This window comes from Saimiri boliviensis, chromosome 1 (assembly GCF_048565385.1).
Source record: "Saimiri boliviensis isolate mSaiBol1 chromosome 1, mSaiBol1.pri, whole genome shotgun sequence".
In the NCBI taxonomy this organism is placed as follows: Eukaryota; Metazoa; Chordata; class Mammalia; order Primates; family Cebidae; genus Saimiri; species Saimiri boliviensis.
In genome coordinates, this window is record NC_133449.1 from 116,622,031 (window position 1) to 116,638,521 (window position 16,491).

Consider the following 16,491-nt stretch of genomic DNA (forward strand, 5'->3'; position numbering starts at 1 on the left):
GTTGAGCTGCACAACACACTGCAGGAGCCGGCCACAGTGAAGCGAGTCCACTGTTAGTTACAGGAGTACAAGCCTGCCTCTACCTGCTTAGCTGGGAGCTGAGATCAAGCTTCGTGGTCACCCTTGACTGATCATATGTGATTAATCCCATTTTGAGGAAACAGAGCCTTAGACAAGTTAAGAAACGCCCAAGACTCTCAGTTAGTCAAATGCAAAACCAGGATTTAAACCCTGACCGTGTAGTTCTAGAACCTGTGGCCATTCCTGGAGGTTCTCCCACCTCCGGGTTCCCGGAGCCCTGTTTCTCCCACACCTCTAATGCCTGCCTGCCTCCTGCGGAGGGACTGAGCGTGCATCCATCTTTGCATGAAGGCTGACCCAAGGGCTGGCCTGCAATAACCTGCTGAAGGAAGCATATGTCTCTACGGCCCAGATGGCAAGATCCTTGAAGGCAGGGGCTGCGTGAAGTAGGTTAATGTTTCTCTTTCCCCTGAAGCCCCAGGTGTAACTGTGTATATGGGCCATGAGTACACAATAGAAGAATGAATGAGTGAATGAATGAATGAGTAAAACTCTCCCACTTCCTCTGTCTTGCCAAGCACATGTAGGGACAACTTTTAGGCCCAAGTTTGCAGACCTGCTCTCTCACTCCTGGGGATCATGCCACGGTGCCCATGGGAGACTGGCTGGATGCAACACTCTTTCTTCTTCTACCCTGGGGTGGCCTCCTTTGCCAGTAGACCCTTCCCACCCTCCAAGCTACAACTGGCAGCCTGCCCCATCTCCTGTCCTTCATTTGAGAAATGCTAACTCACTGGATCATCAGCCTTTGCCAAAGCAATTAGGGAGGAAATTAGGTACAACAAAATCCCAGATATTTGGCCAAAGGCAAAAGGAAGTACTCCTGGGATTGCCCCAGGCTCCGCCCCCAACACCCATACCCAGACAGTGAAAGTTACCCCAGATCGATGTGGCTGTGCTAGAGAAAGGCCACATACGAGCTCAATGCCCTACTCCATGTCAAAAGCACTGGTTTGCATTCAGGACATAGGTGTAGGCAAGGACTTCATGACCAAAACGCCAAAAGCAATGGCAACAAAAGCCAAAATAGACAAATGGGACCTAATCAAACTCCACAGCTTCTGCACGGCAAAAGAAACAGTCAGTAGAGTGAATCGGCAACCAACAGAATGGGAAAAAATTTTTGCAGTCTACCCATCTGACAAGGGGCTGATATCCAGAATTTACAAAGAACTAAAGCAGATCTACAAGAAAAAAACAAACAAGCCCATTCAAAAATGGGCGAAGGATATGAACAGATACTTTACAAAAGAAGACATACAGGAGGCCAACAAACATATGAAAAAATGCTCATCATCACTGGTCATCAGAGAAATGCAAATCAAAACCACATTGAGATACCATCTCACACCAGTTAGAATGGCGATCATTAAAAAATCGGGAAACAACAGATGCTGGAGAGGATGTGGAGAAATAGGATCACTTTTACACTGTTGGTGGGAATGTAAATTAATACAACCATTGTGGAAGACAGTGTGGCGATTCCTCAAGGACCTAAAAATAGAAATCCCATTTGACCCAGCAATCCCATTACTGGGTATATATCCAAAGGATTATAAATCATTCTACTACAAGGACACATGCACACGAATGTTCATTGCAGCACTGTTTACAATAGCAAAGACCTGGAACCAACCCAAATGCCCAACGATGATAGACTGGATAGGGAAAATGTGGTACATATACACCATGGAATATTATGCAGCCATCAAAAACGATGAGTTCACATCCTTTGTAGGGACATGGATGAACCTGGAAACCATCATTCTCAGCAAACTGACACAAGAGCAGAAAATCAAACACCGTATATTCTCGCTCATAGGCGGGTGTTGAACAATGAGAACACATGGACACAGGGAGGGGAGCACTACACACTGGGGTCCGTTGGGGGGAAATGGGGGAGGGGCGGGGGGGTGGGGAGGTGGGAAGAGATAGCATGGGGAGAAATGACAGATACAGGTGAGGGGACGGAAGGCAGCAAAGCACACTGCCATGTGTGTACCTATGCAGCAATCTTGCATGTTCATCACATGTACCCCAAAACCTAAAAAGCAATTAAAAAAAAAAAAAGCACTGGTTTGAAGATCAGAAGACTTGAGTGAAAATTATCCTACTGGGTGACCTCTCTCTGGGCCTCAGTTTCTCTATCTGAAAAGGAAGAGTTGGGGTGTTCGCTTTTCTCTAAGTCCCTTCCACTTCTAACATTGGAAATCATGTCTTACCCACTCTGGGTATCAGATTTTTAATCTAGTAACTAAAAGTAATCATTCTCATCCTTCATTAGCATAAGGGAACTTGGAACGATTAAGATGTGCATTAAAGATGCACAGCAGATTCCCCCAGAGGCCCTGTGTCACAGGGGAAACTAAGGCATGGAAAACCTGTGTTTCCCGTGGAGGCCCTGGGGTCTCTGAAACAATCCTGGCCTTTGCAGCTCCCTCCCCAAGCTGCCTTCATCCACTTCTGGTGTGGCCCAGAAAATCTAGGGAACTGGAACTGACACGCCTCAACCAGGGTATCCCACGGCTTACCGGCAGCCTGCTTTTCTTGCTCAAGTCAGCAGGAGTGTAAATATTGAGGTAAAGACAGTCTTCAGAAAACTTGAGAGGAATGTTCTCCTTACGGTTGGTTAAGAGCTCGGAGAGAAACTGCCCCGTCACGGCATCTTGGGAGCACCTGGGGATGGAGAAAGAAAAACCCCTGAAAGTTCAGCCAGATCTAAGCCAGGTGTCTTCTGGGAAAGGGCCTTGGACTGGGAGGTCCAACATATGGGTAGGAGGCTATCAGGGCCTTCAAGGGGGGCGCTAGGACTCACTAAGGTCTCCTGAGACCAAGCAGAGTGTGAAGAACTTCACACCTTTTCCCTTCCTGAAGCCTTTGGGACTCCCAGCATCAAGGAAAGGAGACAACCAATGTACTGATCCTCCCTGGGAGGTGACATTTCCCGCAATAGCTCAGGAGTGAAATCTTTGTGGGACAACATCAGGAGAACTGTGCTCTAGTCCTCTCTCTGCTATGCATTTACGAGGTGACTTTGGGTGAATTCCTTTCACATTCTGGGTCCCAATCTGCCAGGTCTAAGTGAGGGGAGTATTTCTACATGGGTCTTGCAGCCCTGACATGCCAAGATTTGACCATCAACCCATCCCAGGCAAGTGCTGAAGGGGCTCAAAGATCCGACATAGATGAACATGTGCAATAGTTACTGAGTCCTCCCAGTGCGCCAGGCACTGTTTTAAGCACTCTTTGTATAGTAACTCACCCAAGCCTCAGATCAGTCCCATTACATAGGTTCTATTATCTCAATGTTAGATGAGAAAACAAGCCCAGAGAGGCTAGAGAGCCTGGCCAGCATCACATAGCCAGGAAGACCCATGCCATGTGGTGCTTATACACAAGTATATTATAAGAAACAGTCCCAGATCTCAATGTAGCAAGAGGCAGGCATCACTGCCCCCACTATGTACATGAGGAAAGTGAGGCACTCAGGCTCCAGGATGACAGCTGTCAAGTGACAGAATCGGGGCCAGTAAAGATGACTTCTTGCTTTTCATCCCAGGAAATTTTCCTACAGATCACCAAGAGTAAGATGCATAGCAATAATAAACGAAAGACATTCCAATGCAAAGAAAGGGGAAGAGAACTCAACCTCATTGGTCTTCAGATAAATGCAAACTAAAGAGGAAAATAATATAGCTATTATTGTTGTTGTTTTGCCTACCCAATAACCAAAAACATTTTTAAATTACCCCAGTCATTGACAACAGTCTGCTGAATGGAGGTTTTCATCCATCAATGGCAGGAGTGTAGTTGGAATATTTTAGCAGAGAAATTTAACAAAAGATATATATTCTTTGACTGAGAAATGTCATTTCTGGACATTTATCCTAAAATATTTATGAATGTACATAAAAGTTTCACTACAAAATATTCATCACAGTGCTCTCTATAATATCAAAAACATCATATGTAACTTAATGACCCCAAATAAAACCTTAGGGAAATTAATTATGGTTCAATACCAAATGTAATGCAGCTGCTAATGTAGGCTGTGCTGTTAAATGGTATAGAATGATGCTCATGATATACTTATAAATGAGCAAAGCAGGCATCTAAATTATCTGAACATAGCTTTCTGTTTTAAAGGAAGAAAGGATAGCAATAGGCAAAAAAAAAAAAAAACCTGGAATACAAACAAAATATCAAATGATAATATTTTATGACCTAAAATATCCACTATGAATCTATCAAGCTGTTCTCTGTGGGTGGTGGGATATTTTATGTGATTTCAGTTTTCTTACTTTTCCTTCTCTGTATTTCCTAAATTTTCTGTAATAAGTATATATTACATTTACAATCAGAAAATAAAAATAGTAAACATTATTTGAAAAAAAAGATGAGCCAGAGGTGGGCTGCTGGAAACCCCCCAAGTACCTGGCTGCAGAGATGAATGGGGTCTGGTTTGATTCCTATAAGAGTCCTTGGTACCCTGGGGGAGTGGTGGTGAGGCCAGTCAGAACCTTTGGGGTTTTCTTCCCAGCTTGGCCAGGGTGACTGCACACGCCTGCCATTGTTCTCCTCAGGAACAGGGAGCTGGGCACAGCTGAGAGTTGAGCACTTGCTGAGTGGCCACCTCAGTACACTTCCCACCCACACACCTCCTGGCTCATCCCTTTCCCCAGCTATGCCAAAGTTCAAGACAGGGGAATTCATGGGACCCTTACTTCTGATCTCCCTCACCTGCTCAACTGCTTCCTTGTTTCCAAGGCACGTATCCTGTTCTAACATATCACATCATCCATGGAGTAACTTGCATGTTGCTTCTTACCTGTCTCCCCATGCTAGAATGCACGCTCCATGAACCTAGGGATCTTTGCTCTGTTCCCTAATAGATCCCAAGAATCCAGAACATGCCCAGCACACAGTAGGTGCTCAATAAACATGTGTTAAATAATAGACTCTTAAGGATCTACAATGATCTCAGGATTCCAGAGCAAAGTATCAGCCCATGGGGGGACTGCCTTGACTCCTTCCTGCATCACGTTGAGGCGAACATCCCGCTGAAACATGCCAAATCCACCCCTGGCTTACATGGGAGGGTAGGAGGTGGCATTCTTCACGAAGTTCCATGGCTCTGGAGGTTGCGGTGGAGTAAACCTCAGGGGTCCAAGAGGGGGCTTGGCAAAAGGGATTCCCAGGAAAACGGCCACAGGCTGTGCAAATCCTTGTAAGCTGGTGAACTTCCCCAGGACTTTACCATGCACGGTGTCCACCACAGGTGGCGAGGACGGGTGCCCTGCTGGACATGGAGAAGAAGTCAGAACGCATCAGAGGCAAAAGCTGAACCAGAGTTCCAGGTGGGGTCTGCCACTTTCTAGGTGTGTGACCTTGAATAAGTCACCTAAACCCTCTAGGCCTCAGTTTTTCCTGATGTAAAATAGGGATGAGGATCACTGTCCTTCCTAACTCATTGAGCTGGTTTAAGGAGCAAATTAGAATTGGAGGCATGAAAACATTCAGCCAAAAATCAATGCAAGAAGGGGAGCTACCAGGAAAGAATAAGACATTTAGCTTCCACCTTAGAAGCTTCTGGAAACATTTATCCATTAGAATCCTGGCACTGAGCCGCGAGCTGGCTGAAAGGATGAACAAGAGTTGCCCTGTACTCTCGGAAGCACTGACTCTGATAGGGAAGGGTCACATATACACCTGACCCTGCAGCTGGAAGGAAGTGGCTGTGTCCTGGAAGAGGTACCCGTAAGGCAGTCCAGGAACTAGAAGAGACGGCAAGGCCTTCTGACCGTGGGCATCATGGAGAAGCTGGAACTTGCAGTAGGGAAGGATTGAATACGGGGAGATGAGAAGCAGGGAGTGGTACAGAGCAGAGAGAAGGAAGGGAATGTGCGGAGGCTCAGAGGCAGCAGAATGCAGAGCTTGCCTGGAGGAGGGGTGGGTGTGGCCCAAGTGCAACAGGTGGAGTCTTGTGGGAGCAGTAAATAATCCTAGAATGAGAGAGCGCATGTCAGAGAGGGCCTAGAATGCCAGGTGAAATGCTTGAGCTTCGTTTAGTGGACAAATAAACAGCAGGAACTGTTCTGGATAAAGAAAACGATCACGTCGAGGAAGAGTCTTCTGGTGGCCCTGGGCAGGGCTGCTCCATTCTTGCAGCACAGACAATGCTTCCTCACTGAGCTGAAATTCATTTCCAACAGCCTATGCATCAGTCCTGGTTCTACCTGCCATGGGACTGTGGTGGTCTGATCTCATCTGCGGCCTGTGGCCTTTCAGACACTTGATTGTGTCACCCACCCCTCAGGTCCTATCTGGCTCCAGGGAACTCAATTTTTCTAAGCTTCCCTCCTAGAAAATGTTTTCCAGCCTCTTGTCCTCACAGCTTCTCTGCTTTGGATACAGACAAGACATCAAGACCTCCATCAAAGTGGAGCCAGAACAGAACAGAGCAATTCAGATTTGATTTTACAGGGGACTATCCAATCGCAATGGAAACTCATTGTGCAAAGCCCAGTTGCGCAACAGCATCCATGTCTCATTAACAGCCAACCCCATACTGAGAATATTCAGCTTGTTTTTTTATTGTTGTTGCTAACTATAAATGACGCTGAGATGATGTTCCTTGGAAAGATGTTTAACAATGTAACAACATAGCAATTACCAGCACCCATTAGGTAAGTGGCCTAATGTCAGCACTTCAGGAAGTTAAGGAGGGCAGATCACTTGAGGTCAGGAGTGTGAGACCACCCTGGCCAACATGGTAAAACCCCGTCTCTACTAAAACTATGAAAATAGTTGGATGTGGTGGCGTGTGCCTGTAATCTTGGCTACTCAGGAGGCTAAGGCAGGAGAATAGCTTCAATCCAGGAGGCAGAGGTTGCAGTGAGCCAAGATCGCACCACTGCACTCCAGCCTGGGTGAAAAAGTGAGACTCCATCTAAAAAAAAAAAAAAAAAAAAAAAAAAAAAAAAAAAAAAAAAAGAAAAGACAAGACTTGATTCCTGACCTGTTTAGGGAGACATGAAGGTAATAAAGACCAAAGAGCTGCCTTGTGATGCTGGGTCCCTGTTTACACAGGCTTGGTGAAGATGTCAGTGGAATATCCTGGCAAGATGGCACCATAGGACGAGCACACTTCAATATTGGAAGGAAGCCTGGCAAGGGAGCAGGGGAGAATCGTCTCCTAGACGGTGAGGGTGCACACCGTGGATGTGTGTGGCTTCACTGAAGATGCCACTGTGAGAGGAAAGGGAAAAAACAAAAGATCAAACAGAGGGACCACTATAGCTGAGGCAGAGGAGCCATCAGACTTTCAGGGAAGAGAACCTCCCGGTGTCCTGGAAGCCCAGAGAGGAAGAGGGCGAGGCGCCGGCTGTGAGTGAGGAGGGCTTCAGAGAGGTGCAGAAGGGACAAGGCTGAGCAGAAACCACTGGGCTGGCCTTTCTCAGCTCAGGATTCCCTTCAACATTGTGTAGATGGCAGCCGATTGCCAAGGGTGAAAAAGTGGGTGAATGGGGGGAGGCAGAAACAAGAGTGGGAACAAGAGCAGTTGCCGCTGATGTGATATGAAACACGAACCCTGTGGGTGCCTACTCTGTGCCAGGCATGCATTCCAGTTTGTTTAAACGCATCTTCAAAAAAGCCCTGCTGGGTAGGCATCAATATTCCCATTTTACAGAGGAGGAAACTGAGGAAGTGGAAGCAGCCGGTATGGACTTCCTAAGGAAGGAAATGGATGGCATGGCCAGGAGTAACCAGAGGTAAAGGAATATTCAGCTCCAAATAGGGTTCCTCTCTTCCTCTGCCTTCACACACAGTTCAGGGCTCTCCCAGTGTCAGGCTGCCAGAAGGAGGACAGGGTGCAGACGGGGCCTGGGCTGTCAGGATTACGACCCAGAGACAGACCCAGCATGATTTCCCGGTTGACCTTGGGCAAGTGCATTTCCCTGTGTCTCAGTTTCTCCATCTACAAAATGGCCCTGGGGGTATTAAGAGGCCCCTCCCTGCACCCCTGAATGTACCATGTGTTTTGCTTTCTGTATTCGGACATCTGAGGCTTTGCTGACCTTGGAGAAACTCTCCTTCCCAGGGTCCCGCCAAACCAGAGCCCACACCCCAACCATGTCTTTGATCCAATTGCCATGCCCTGGCCACTACCCACCTGCTGTAATCACGCCAGGGCCAGGGACAACTAGGGGCAGCCCCCGTGCCCCAGAGCCCCCTAAATTATCCCAACTCACCAGTCCTCAGCCTGCCTGCCCTGCCTTGCCTCTTCTTTCTAATGGAAGCCACAGTAAAAGCCGCTTGGCCTCAGATCTGCCCCGCCCCCTCCCCCTGCTCTGCTGCTTTCCCTTGTGCCCCATCCCCCACCTCACTGGTGTCCCCTCCTGTTGGGAACATTCGTAAGGAACTGTCTTTTTAATGGCAAGAGGTCCTGATATAGTGGCCTGACCACAGATCATATTTTCTATTCATACGCTACTTTTCTTTTTTAACAACGCCTTTATTTATCCACCCCTTTTTCCGTGCCAGGCGCTGTCCAGAGCGCTTTAGAAACAACGACCCATTCCTCCTCACCAGAGTCCAGTGAAGTAGGTAGCACTGCCACCTCTATTTCAGAGAGGGGACAATCCAAGCACGGAAACGCTCAGTCCCTTGCCTAAGGACACAGCGAGGAAGGGCCCAGCCGGGACTCAAACCCATGCACTCTGGCTCAGGGTCTCGATGCTCTTAATATTCTGCTAAGCCGCGGTCCGTGATGCGGCCATGACCGGACTCTTTAAGGGACAGTAAACTGGGTTGCCTAAATTCCTTGTGTGTGCCGGCTGCCGGCCTGCGTGGGGGCGAGCAGTGCAGGGCGGTCTCAGGATGTCCATCCTCCCTGCGTCTCCGCGCTGCCCGGGCTGCCCGGGCTCAGCTGCTCCAAGTTCAACTCCGGAGGGCGCGCACCCCGCGGAGCCGGACCTGTTGTGCCTTTGCCTTTCTACGCATCTGCGCCCACCGCGGCCCAGAACAAGGATTTCCAATGTGCCCCGCATGTTTGTATTTCAGAAGGACTCACCGCAAGCCATGGAACCGGCGAGAGTGGCCAGGACAAGAGCACGGAGCCACATCCTGGAAGAGTGACAGCTCCCGGGGCGTGCGAGGTCTCCGTGCACCTCAGAGGGACTGCGCGGTCCAGTCCCGGAGCCCCGCCCCGCCCCCAGCCCCGCCCCCACCTACTGCCCTGCGCTGCCAATTGCCTAATCCCCCCATCGTGAGATGTAACCAGAAACACCTCCCTTTCCCCAGGTCTCACTGCGCAACTCCCACCCACAGTTTACCCTCTTTCATCACAGCAATCTGGTCTGTACTCTCAGGTTACAGAGAGCTATAAACTCGCCCAACTACTTGTTGCAGGACTCTAACCTCTGTGCGCTGTGATGGCCCCCAAAGGCTGCGCTAGCAGGCAGATGCTTTTAGGCAAAGGGAAACTTTAGTCTGAGGTCCAAAGAAAAAGCTTTAAAGCTTTTTAAAAATTTTAAAGCCACTCACAGCCCCACAACTGCTCATCTGGGTAAATTAGCACACATCTCAGCTCCCAGGGCTTGTGTTTCCTAGCGTTCCAGGCTCTCAAGTTTGGAAGTGATCTTATATTTCATCCAGTCCCCTTTCTGATGCCTGAATTTGCTTCACAATGTCTTGCCAATTGGCCCAGCCTCCTGTAACACACCTCTGGTGTCAGGGAAATCACCACTTTCCAAGGCAGGGATTTTTAGACAGAATGTAAAAATGAATTCCATCTCTCCAAAGCCCCTGGCTCGAATCATCCATCCATCCAGGTACCCATTCATTCTGCGAACTTTAACCAAAATGCCTGGACCTGGCCACATATAATGGATACAAAGTCCAATTCAAGACATGGTTCGACTTCTCAAGGGGTCACCATTGGTAGACAAGACAGATGGGGGGGAGGAGCAGCAGGGGTGAGGTCAAAGCAATGTGAAATCTGATGTTCTGACATCTGAGGTCTTGCTGACCTTGGAGAAACTCTCCCTCCCAGGATCTGCCAACTCGGAGCCCGTGCCCTAACCACTTCTTTGATCCAGATTGCCAGGGCATGGCAACAGGATCAAAGAAGATACAGAGTGCTCCAGGCACACCTGGAAACCTGTCATTTACAAGCTGCTGGAAACACAAGGATGTTGCTTAAAGCCTCTTTCATGGGATCATTCAAATGTCCAACAATCGAGAATTCACTAAACACACTCTGATACAGCTGGCTATTCACTCAAAATAGTGATGTGCACATCTATTTATTAACAATAAAGATAGTCAGGATCTTTTGTGAAAAGAGAAAATAACGAGTTATAAACTGTTGTGTGCAGTTGGCAGTTCCTCAAAAAGTTCAGCATAGAGTTACCATATGACCTAGCAATTCCCTTCCTGGGTATCTACACAAGAGCACTGAAAACATGTTCCTACAAAAACTTGTACACAAAGAGCAGTGTCATTCATACTAACCAAAAGTGGAAGTAACCCAAATGTCTATGACACGATGAATGTGTAAATAAGATGTGGTCTATGCATGCAGAGGCATATCATCCAGCCATAAGAAGAATCTGTTACAAAGTGGATGAAGCTGGAAAACACCGTGGTAAAGTAAGATGCCAGGCACCAAAGGACACATGTTGTACTTTATAATACATTTAGTGAAAGTAGAGTAAACTATGGTAGCAAATAGGCCCAGAATTTCAATGGCTTATTTTTCATTTATGTAAAGAAGTAGAGTGTTGTTGTTCAGGTCAACAATGTGGTTGTCTTCTATATGGTCACTCAGTGATCCAAATTAGAGTGTCAGAAAACTTTTTCTATAAATGCCAGATAGTAAATATTTTAGGCTTTGGAGGCCATGTGCCCTCTTTGGCAACTACTGTGATAGTAAAGGCAGCCATGGATGACACCTATGCAAATAGGCATGGCTGTGTTTCAACTATTTCATTCTTCTGCATATGGCTGGCTGGTTATCCCAGCATCGTTTACTGAATAAGGAGTTCTTTCCCCATTGCTTGTTTTTGTTGACCTTGTCAAATATCAGATGGTTTTAGGTGTGTGGCCTTATTTCTGAGTTTTCTCTTCTGTTCCATGGGTCTATGTGTTCATTTTTGAACTAGTGCCATGCTGTTTTGGTTACTGTAGATTTATAGCATAGTCTGAAGTTGGGTAATGTGATGCCTCTGGCTTTGTTCTTATTGTTTATGATGACTTTGATGATTCTTGGTCTTTTGGTTCCATATGAATTTTAGAATTGTTTTCTCTAACTGTGTGAAGAATGGCATTGGTAGTTTGATAGGAGTAACACTGAATCTGTAGATTGCTTGAGGCAGTATGGCCATTTTAATGATATTGATTTTTCCTACCCCATGAGCATTGAATGTTATTCCACTTATTGGTGTCATCTCTGATTTATTTGAGCAATATTTTGTAGTTCTCCTTGTAGAGATCTTTCACTTCCTTGGTTAGCTGTATTCCTAGGTATGGTATTTCATTTATTTGTGGTTATTGTAAATGGGATTGTGTTATTGATTTGACTCTCAGCCTGGATGTTATTGGTATAGAGAAATGCTGCTAATTTTTGTATGATGATTTTGTTTCCTGAAACCTTACTAAAATCACTGGAGCACCCCAATTCATGAAACAATTCTTGGACTACAAAAAGAGTTAGATAATCACATAATAATACTGGTAGACTTCAACATTCTACTGACAGCATTAGACAGATCATTGAGGCAGAAAACAAAGAAACTCTAGACTTAAACTCGACTCTTGGCCAATTAGACTGAATATACATCTACAGAACACTCCACCAAACAACCTTGGAACAAATGTTCTTCTCATGTGCGCATAGAACACATTCTAAGATTAAGTGCATGCTCAGTCATAAAGCATGTGTTCAGAATTTTTTAAAGTTGAAATCATATAAAGCACACTCTCAGGTCACAGTGAAATGAAAATAGAAATATTATCAAGAACATCTTTCAAAACTACAAAATACATGGACATTAAACAACTTACTCCTGAATAACTCCTGGGTGAGTTAAAAGCAGGCCTGGACTCTGCAAACATACAACTTTAGCCTTTTAGGCATCTGGTATGATTGAGATAAGAGACAATATCATCACTTGCTCTGAGCCTCTTTTGAGATGTTAGTGTATATTGGATTTCCATCATTACACAGCCAATTTATTCATTCCTTTGCCTCAGTTACTCTTCCTCTTCTCCCCATTTTTGCCGAAACTTTCCAGTTTTGGGAAGGTACGTTAGTTTTGGTCACTGTGCTGGTTCAGATTTCAGGCAGCAATGTTAGTCTAGTAAGTGCCTCCCCCTTAATCCACTCCCATTCAGATAGGGTAAACTCACATAGGCGCAAAACTAGTAGGCTATTTCTACCACCTGGTAAAATATAGATGCATTTACAGTGAACCCCAATTTTTCCAGATGGGATCAGAGCACAATCTGCCCCATCAGGCCCTTTTACTAGGCCAGATTTCCATTGCCCTCCTGCCTGAGGGCCTGTGTGGCCAGGTCATTGGCCCCAACATGAGGGATTTGCACTGTTCAATTCTTCCATCAGGCTAGGTAAACAGCATGCAATTCAACCCACTAATCTGATTTGGTTTTGCCTCCTTCAATCAAAGTGGTGGGCTTTCAAACAGGATGTCCATTCACCTTGGAATTGCTGTCCACAGAACAAGCAGCTCTTAGTGCTAAGTTAAGAATGGTTTATAGGACACTGTACAACTAACATAATGTAGCAGCTCCTCACACAGCTCTGCAGTCACTCCTAGGGTGAAAGAGGCTCTCTGTTTGTGAGTGTCTCCTCCTTGCACTCCCCAGGTAGCATGATCCTGTATAAATCATTGCCATTGAATTCTATTTCCATTGAACTCATTTTTGTGGAACACTTCTAAACACTATCATCCCCCTAACTGCAGTAGAGTGTTTCTCTGACATCACCCAAGATATTATGGGTATTTCAGGATTTAAGATTATTGTATCCTTTAGGCACTGAGGTAGCTTCAATTAATGTCCAATCACAAGGTTATAAGTGACCCTCAAGTGGAAATTCTCTAGTTCAACGTCCCAGTGGTCATCACTGGGAGGCACTCACAGGCTTTTGCCATAAGTCTTGGTTATGTTCCCCCCAGGGCTATCACACTGAGAATTTGCTCCTACCACCACACCAGCTTCTAGTCTAAACTGTCTGGGCTCAGGCAATCTTTCTGGTTCCCATTTAGCATGTCCAATTAATATTGCTTGGAGGTCAGATATATATGCCTTCTGTACAGCACTACATAGTGGAAACATTCCTCTGTCAAATACAATGTCTATTCCTATAATACAGTCATGTAAAGGAGATGCAACCACCTCACACAAAGCCTGCCCAAACATATTAGCTTTCATCCAAATTTTCACCTTAATTCCCTCAACTCTTATATTCCTAACTGCAGTCTCCATTAAAGCTTAACAGATTTCAGTTTTATAATGCTAGGTAGGGGAAGTGTTCTCCAGCCAGACATGATATCCATTCCCACAAAACACTCAGGCAAAGGAGATAATCCTTCCTTCCTTCCTTCCTCCCTTCCTGCTTAAACACTCCAACTTTCATAATCCTATCAACCTTTACAAATGTATATTCTCTGAATCTAACCATAGCCGACATCAGGGCTTCACTACAGCACATGGGGCTTTGGGATGAAGGAGCCCTGGAGTCTCCCTTCTCCAACCCCTGACCGTTTCACCCACCCTTACGCACAAAGCTTGAGTGTTTAGCAAAGGGACCCTGGCCCTTTTGCCAATTGATTAATCTGCCTGATCATAGCCCCAGGCAATTTTTGGTCGGGTTTCTCATTGCAACGTTTCCTTTCGGGCTTTTAGGGTAAATAGATCAGACTCGTTTGGGGGCCTTAATGTTGAGGTACCTTTGTTCTACCTGACCTTTTGTAGTGTTTTATTAAATCCTTTGTTTTAGGAACATAAAGTCAAACAACACATGTTCTCACTCATACTGAGAAACTTCAAAAAGTTGATCTGATAGAAAAAAAATCTAGAATAGAGGATGCTAGAGGCTGGGAAGGGTAGGAAAGGCAAACATAGTGAGAAATTTGTTAAAGGAGACAAAATTACAGTTATATAAGAGGAATACTTTCTAGTGTTCTAAAGCACTTTAGGATGACCATAGTTAACAATAATATAGTATGCAGTTCCAAACAGCTAGAAGGAGAATATTGAATATTCCCAACACAAAGAAATATTAAATGCTTGAGGTGATAGCTATCCTAATTACCCTGATCTAGTACTGTACATTATGCGTAGTGAAACAACACTATGTACCCCCATAAATATGTACAATTATTAGATTAGTGCAAAAGTAATTGTGGTTTTTGGATTGCGATTAGGCTCAAACACATCTTTATTAATCAATATAGAAATTATTACAATTAACACATTTTTACCAATGAGAAATAAGTGTATTTGTTCCTGTAGCATAAACATCCATGCTTCAGGATTTGACGAACTCTTAGAAAGCATTTTTTGCACCCTGTTGGTTGTGGAAGCATTTTCCATGCAAAAAATTGTCAAGATGCTTGAAGAAATGGTAGTCAGTTGGCTAGAGATCAGGTAAACATGGTGGATGAGGCAAAACTTCATAGCCCAATTCGTTCAACTTTTGAAGCATTGGTTGTGTGACGTGCAGTTGGTTATTGTCATGGAGAATTGAGCCCTTTCTGTTGACCAATTCTGGCTGCAGGCAGTGCAGTTTTCAGCGCATCTTGTTGACTTGCTGAGCATACTTTTCAGATGTCATGGTTTTGCCAGGATTCAGAAAGCTGGAGTGGATCAGACCAGCCGCAGACCACCAAACAGTGCCAGTGCCCATGACCTTTTTTTTTTTTTTTTTCTGGTGCAAGTTTGGCTTTGGAAAGTGCTTTGGAGCTCTTCTCAGTGCAACTACTGAACTGGTCATTGCCAGTTGCCTTATGAAATCCACTTTTCGTCACACGTCACAGTCTGATTAAGAAATGGTTCATTGTTGTTGCACAGGATAAGAAAAGAGGACACTTTAAAAAGATGATTAAAAAAAATTTGTGTAGCACATTAACACCCATTTATTGAGCTTTTTCACCTTTCCAATTTGCTTCAAATGCCGAACAATCGTAGAATGGTCAAGTTGAGTTCTTCAGCAACTTCTGTAGTTATAAGAGGATCAGCTTTGATGATTGATTGGTGTTAACTTCCAGTGGCTGGTTGTGATCCTGCTTGTCTTCAAGGCTCTTGTCTCCTTTGCAAAACTTCTTGAACAACCACTGCACTGTATGTTTATTAGAAGTTTCTGGGCCAAATGTGTTGATGTTACAAGTTATCTCCATTGCTTTACGACCCATTTGCAACTCAAATAAGAAAATCGCTCAAATTTGCTTTTTGTCTAACATTATTTCCATAGTCTAAAATAAATATGAAATAAACAGCAACTAATAAGTCATTAGCAACAAGACATAAAGTGAAGATGTGCATTAAAATGATATATAGCTTAACCACATTTATTTAAGGATGTATTCCAATATCAAATGGCATATTTCAACGGTGCAAAAACTACAATTACATTTGCACCAACCTAATATTCTACGTCAATTAAAAGTTAAATTTGAAATTAAAAAGTAAAATAAAATATTTGTTTTAAACCCACCCTTTGTCTCCCACCTGGGCTGGTGTAAGACTCCTGACTGGTCTCTGTATCACTGCTCTCCCCTCTACAGAGCCAGAGTGAGCCATCTGAATGGGCACAATTGTTTTTGCCTCATCATATATCAACCTTTGCCATATGATTTTAAATAATACATGGCAGATGTGACAGTGTGCCTTAAGAAGCCTTGCACATGTCCATTTACTCCCTTTAACATACATAATTTCCACGTGCACGAGCTAGTCTGCTGGGGAATGAAACACTTCATGGAAGGAAGGCATCCCAGGGAAGGCAATCTGAGATCAACCAGCTTCCAACTGACCCCCCAGCTACAGACACATGAAGCCCAACCAAGATGCTGAGCTTGGTCTATATCTGCAGAACTTCCTAGATGGGCCACAGATTTACAAATTAAGTACATGGTTGTCTTTATAAGTTTGGGAGTACTTTGCTACACCACAGTAGTTCACTAATGCACCATTTCACAACCAAGTGTGATTACACCACTCCGCCCATTTAAAACCCTTGGCTCCCTTTTGCCTTCTGGAAAAAGTTTTACTTCCTTATCTTAGCACAGGATGTCTCTCATATTCTGAATTTTATACTCTTCTGCTTGGACCGTGCAAATTTCTGCAGTTCTTGTACTCACTGCTACAGATTCATGCCCCTGTACT

The 16,491-nt window shown here is 44.9% G+C and overlaps 1 protein-coding gene across 3 annotated transcripts in view; it reads right to left on the minus strand.

The window, feature by feature from the left end:
- Nucleotides 1-9,273, minus strand: part of LOC101052402 (liver carboxylesterase 1-like) — a 38,813-nt gene extending 29,540 nt beyond the window's left edge. For 2 of the 3 annotated variants that reach the window (XM_074402766.1, XM_039462742.2), the window contains exons 1-3: nucleotides 9,155-9,273; nucleotides 5,173-5,380; nucleotides 2,613-2,757 (exon numbers count right to left, since the gene is read on the minus strand). In XM_074402766.1, the coding sequence (XP_074258867.1) occupies nucleotides 2,613-2,757; nucleotides 5,173-5,380; nucleotides 9,155-9,206 (405 nt within the window). In that variant the 5' untranslated portion in view covers nucleotides 9,207-9,273. The remainder of the gene's footprint in view (nucleotides 1-2,612; nucleotides 2,758-5,172; nucleotides 5,381-9,154) is intronic. The other variant, XM_039462743.2, reaches the window with a different exon arrangement.
- Nucleotides 9,274-16,491: the final 7,218 nt, after the last annotated feature.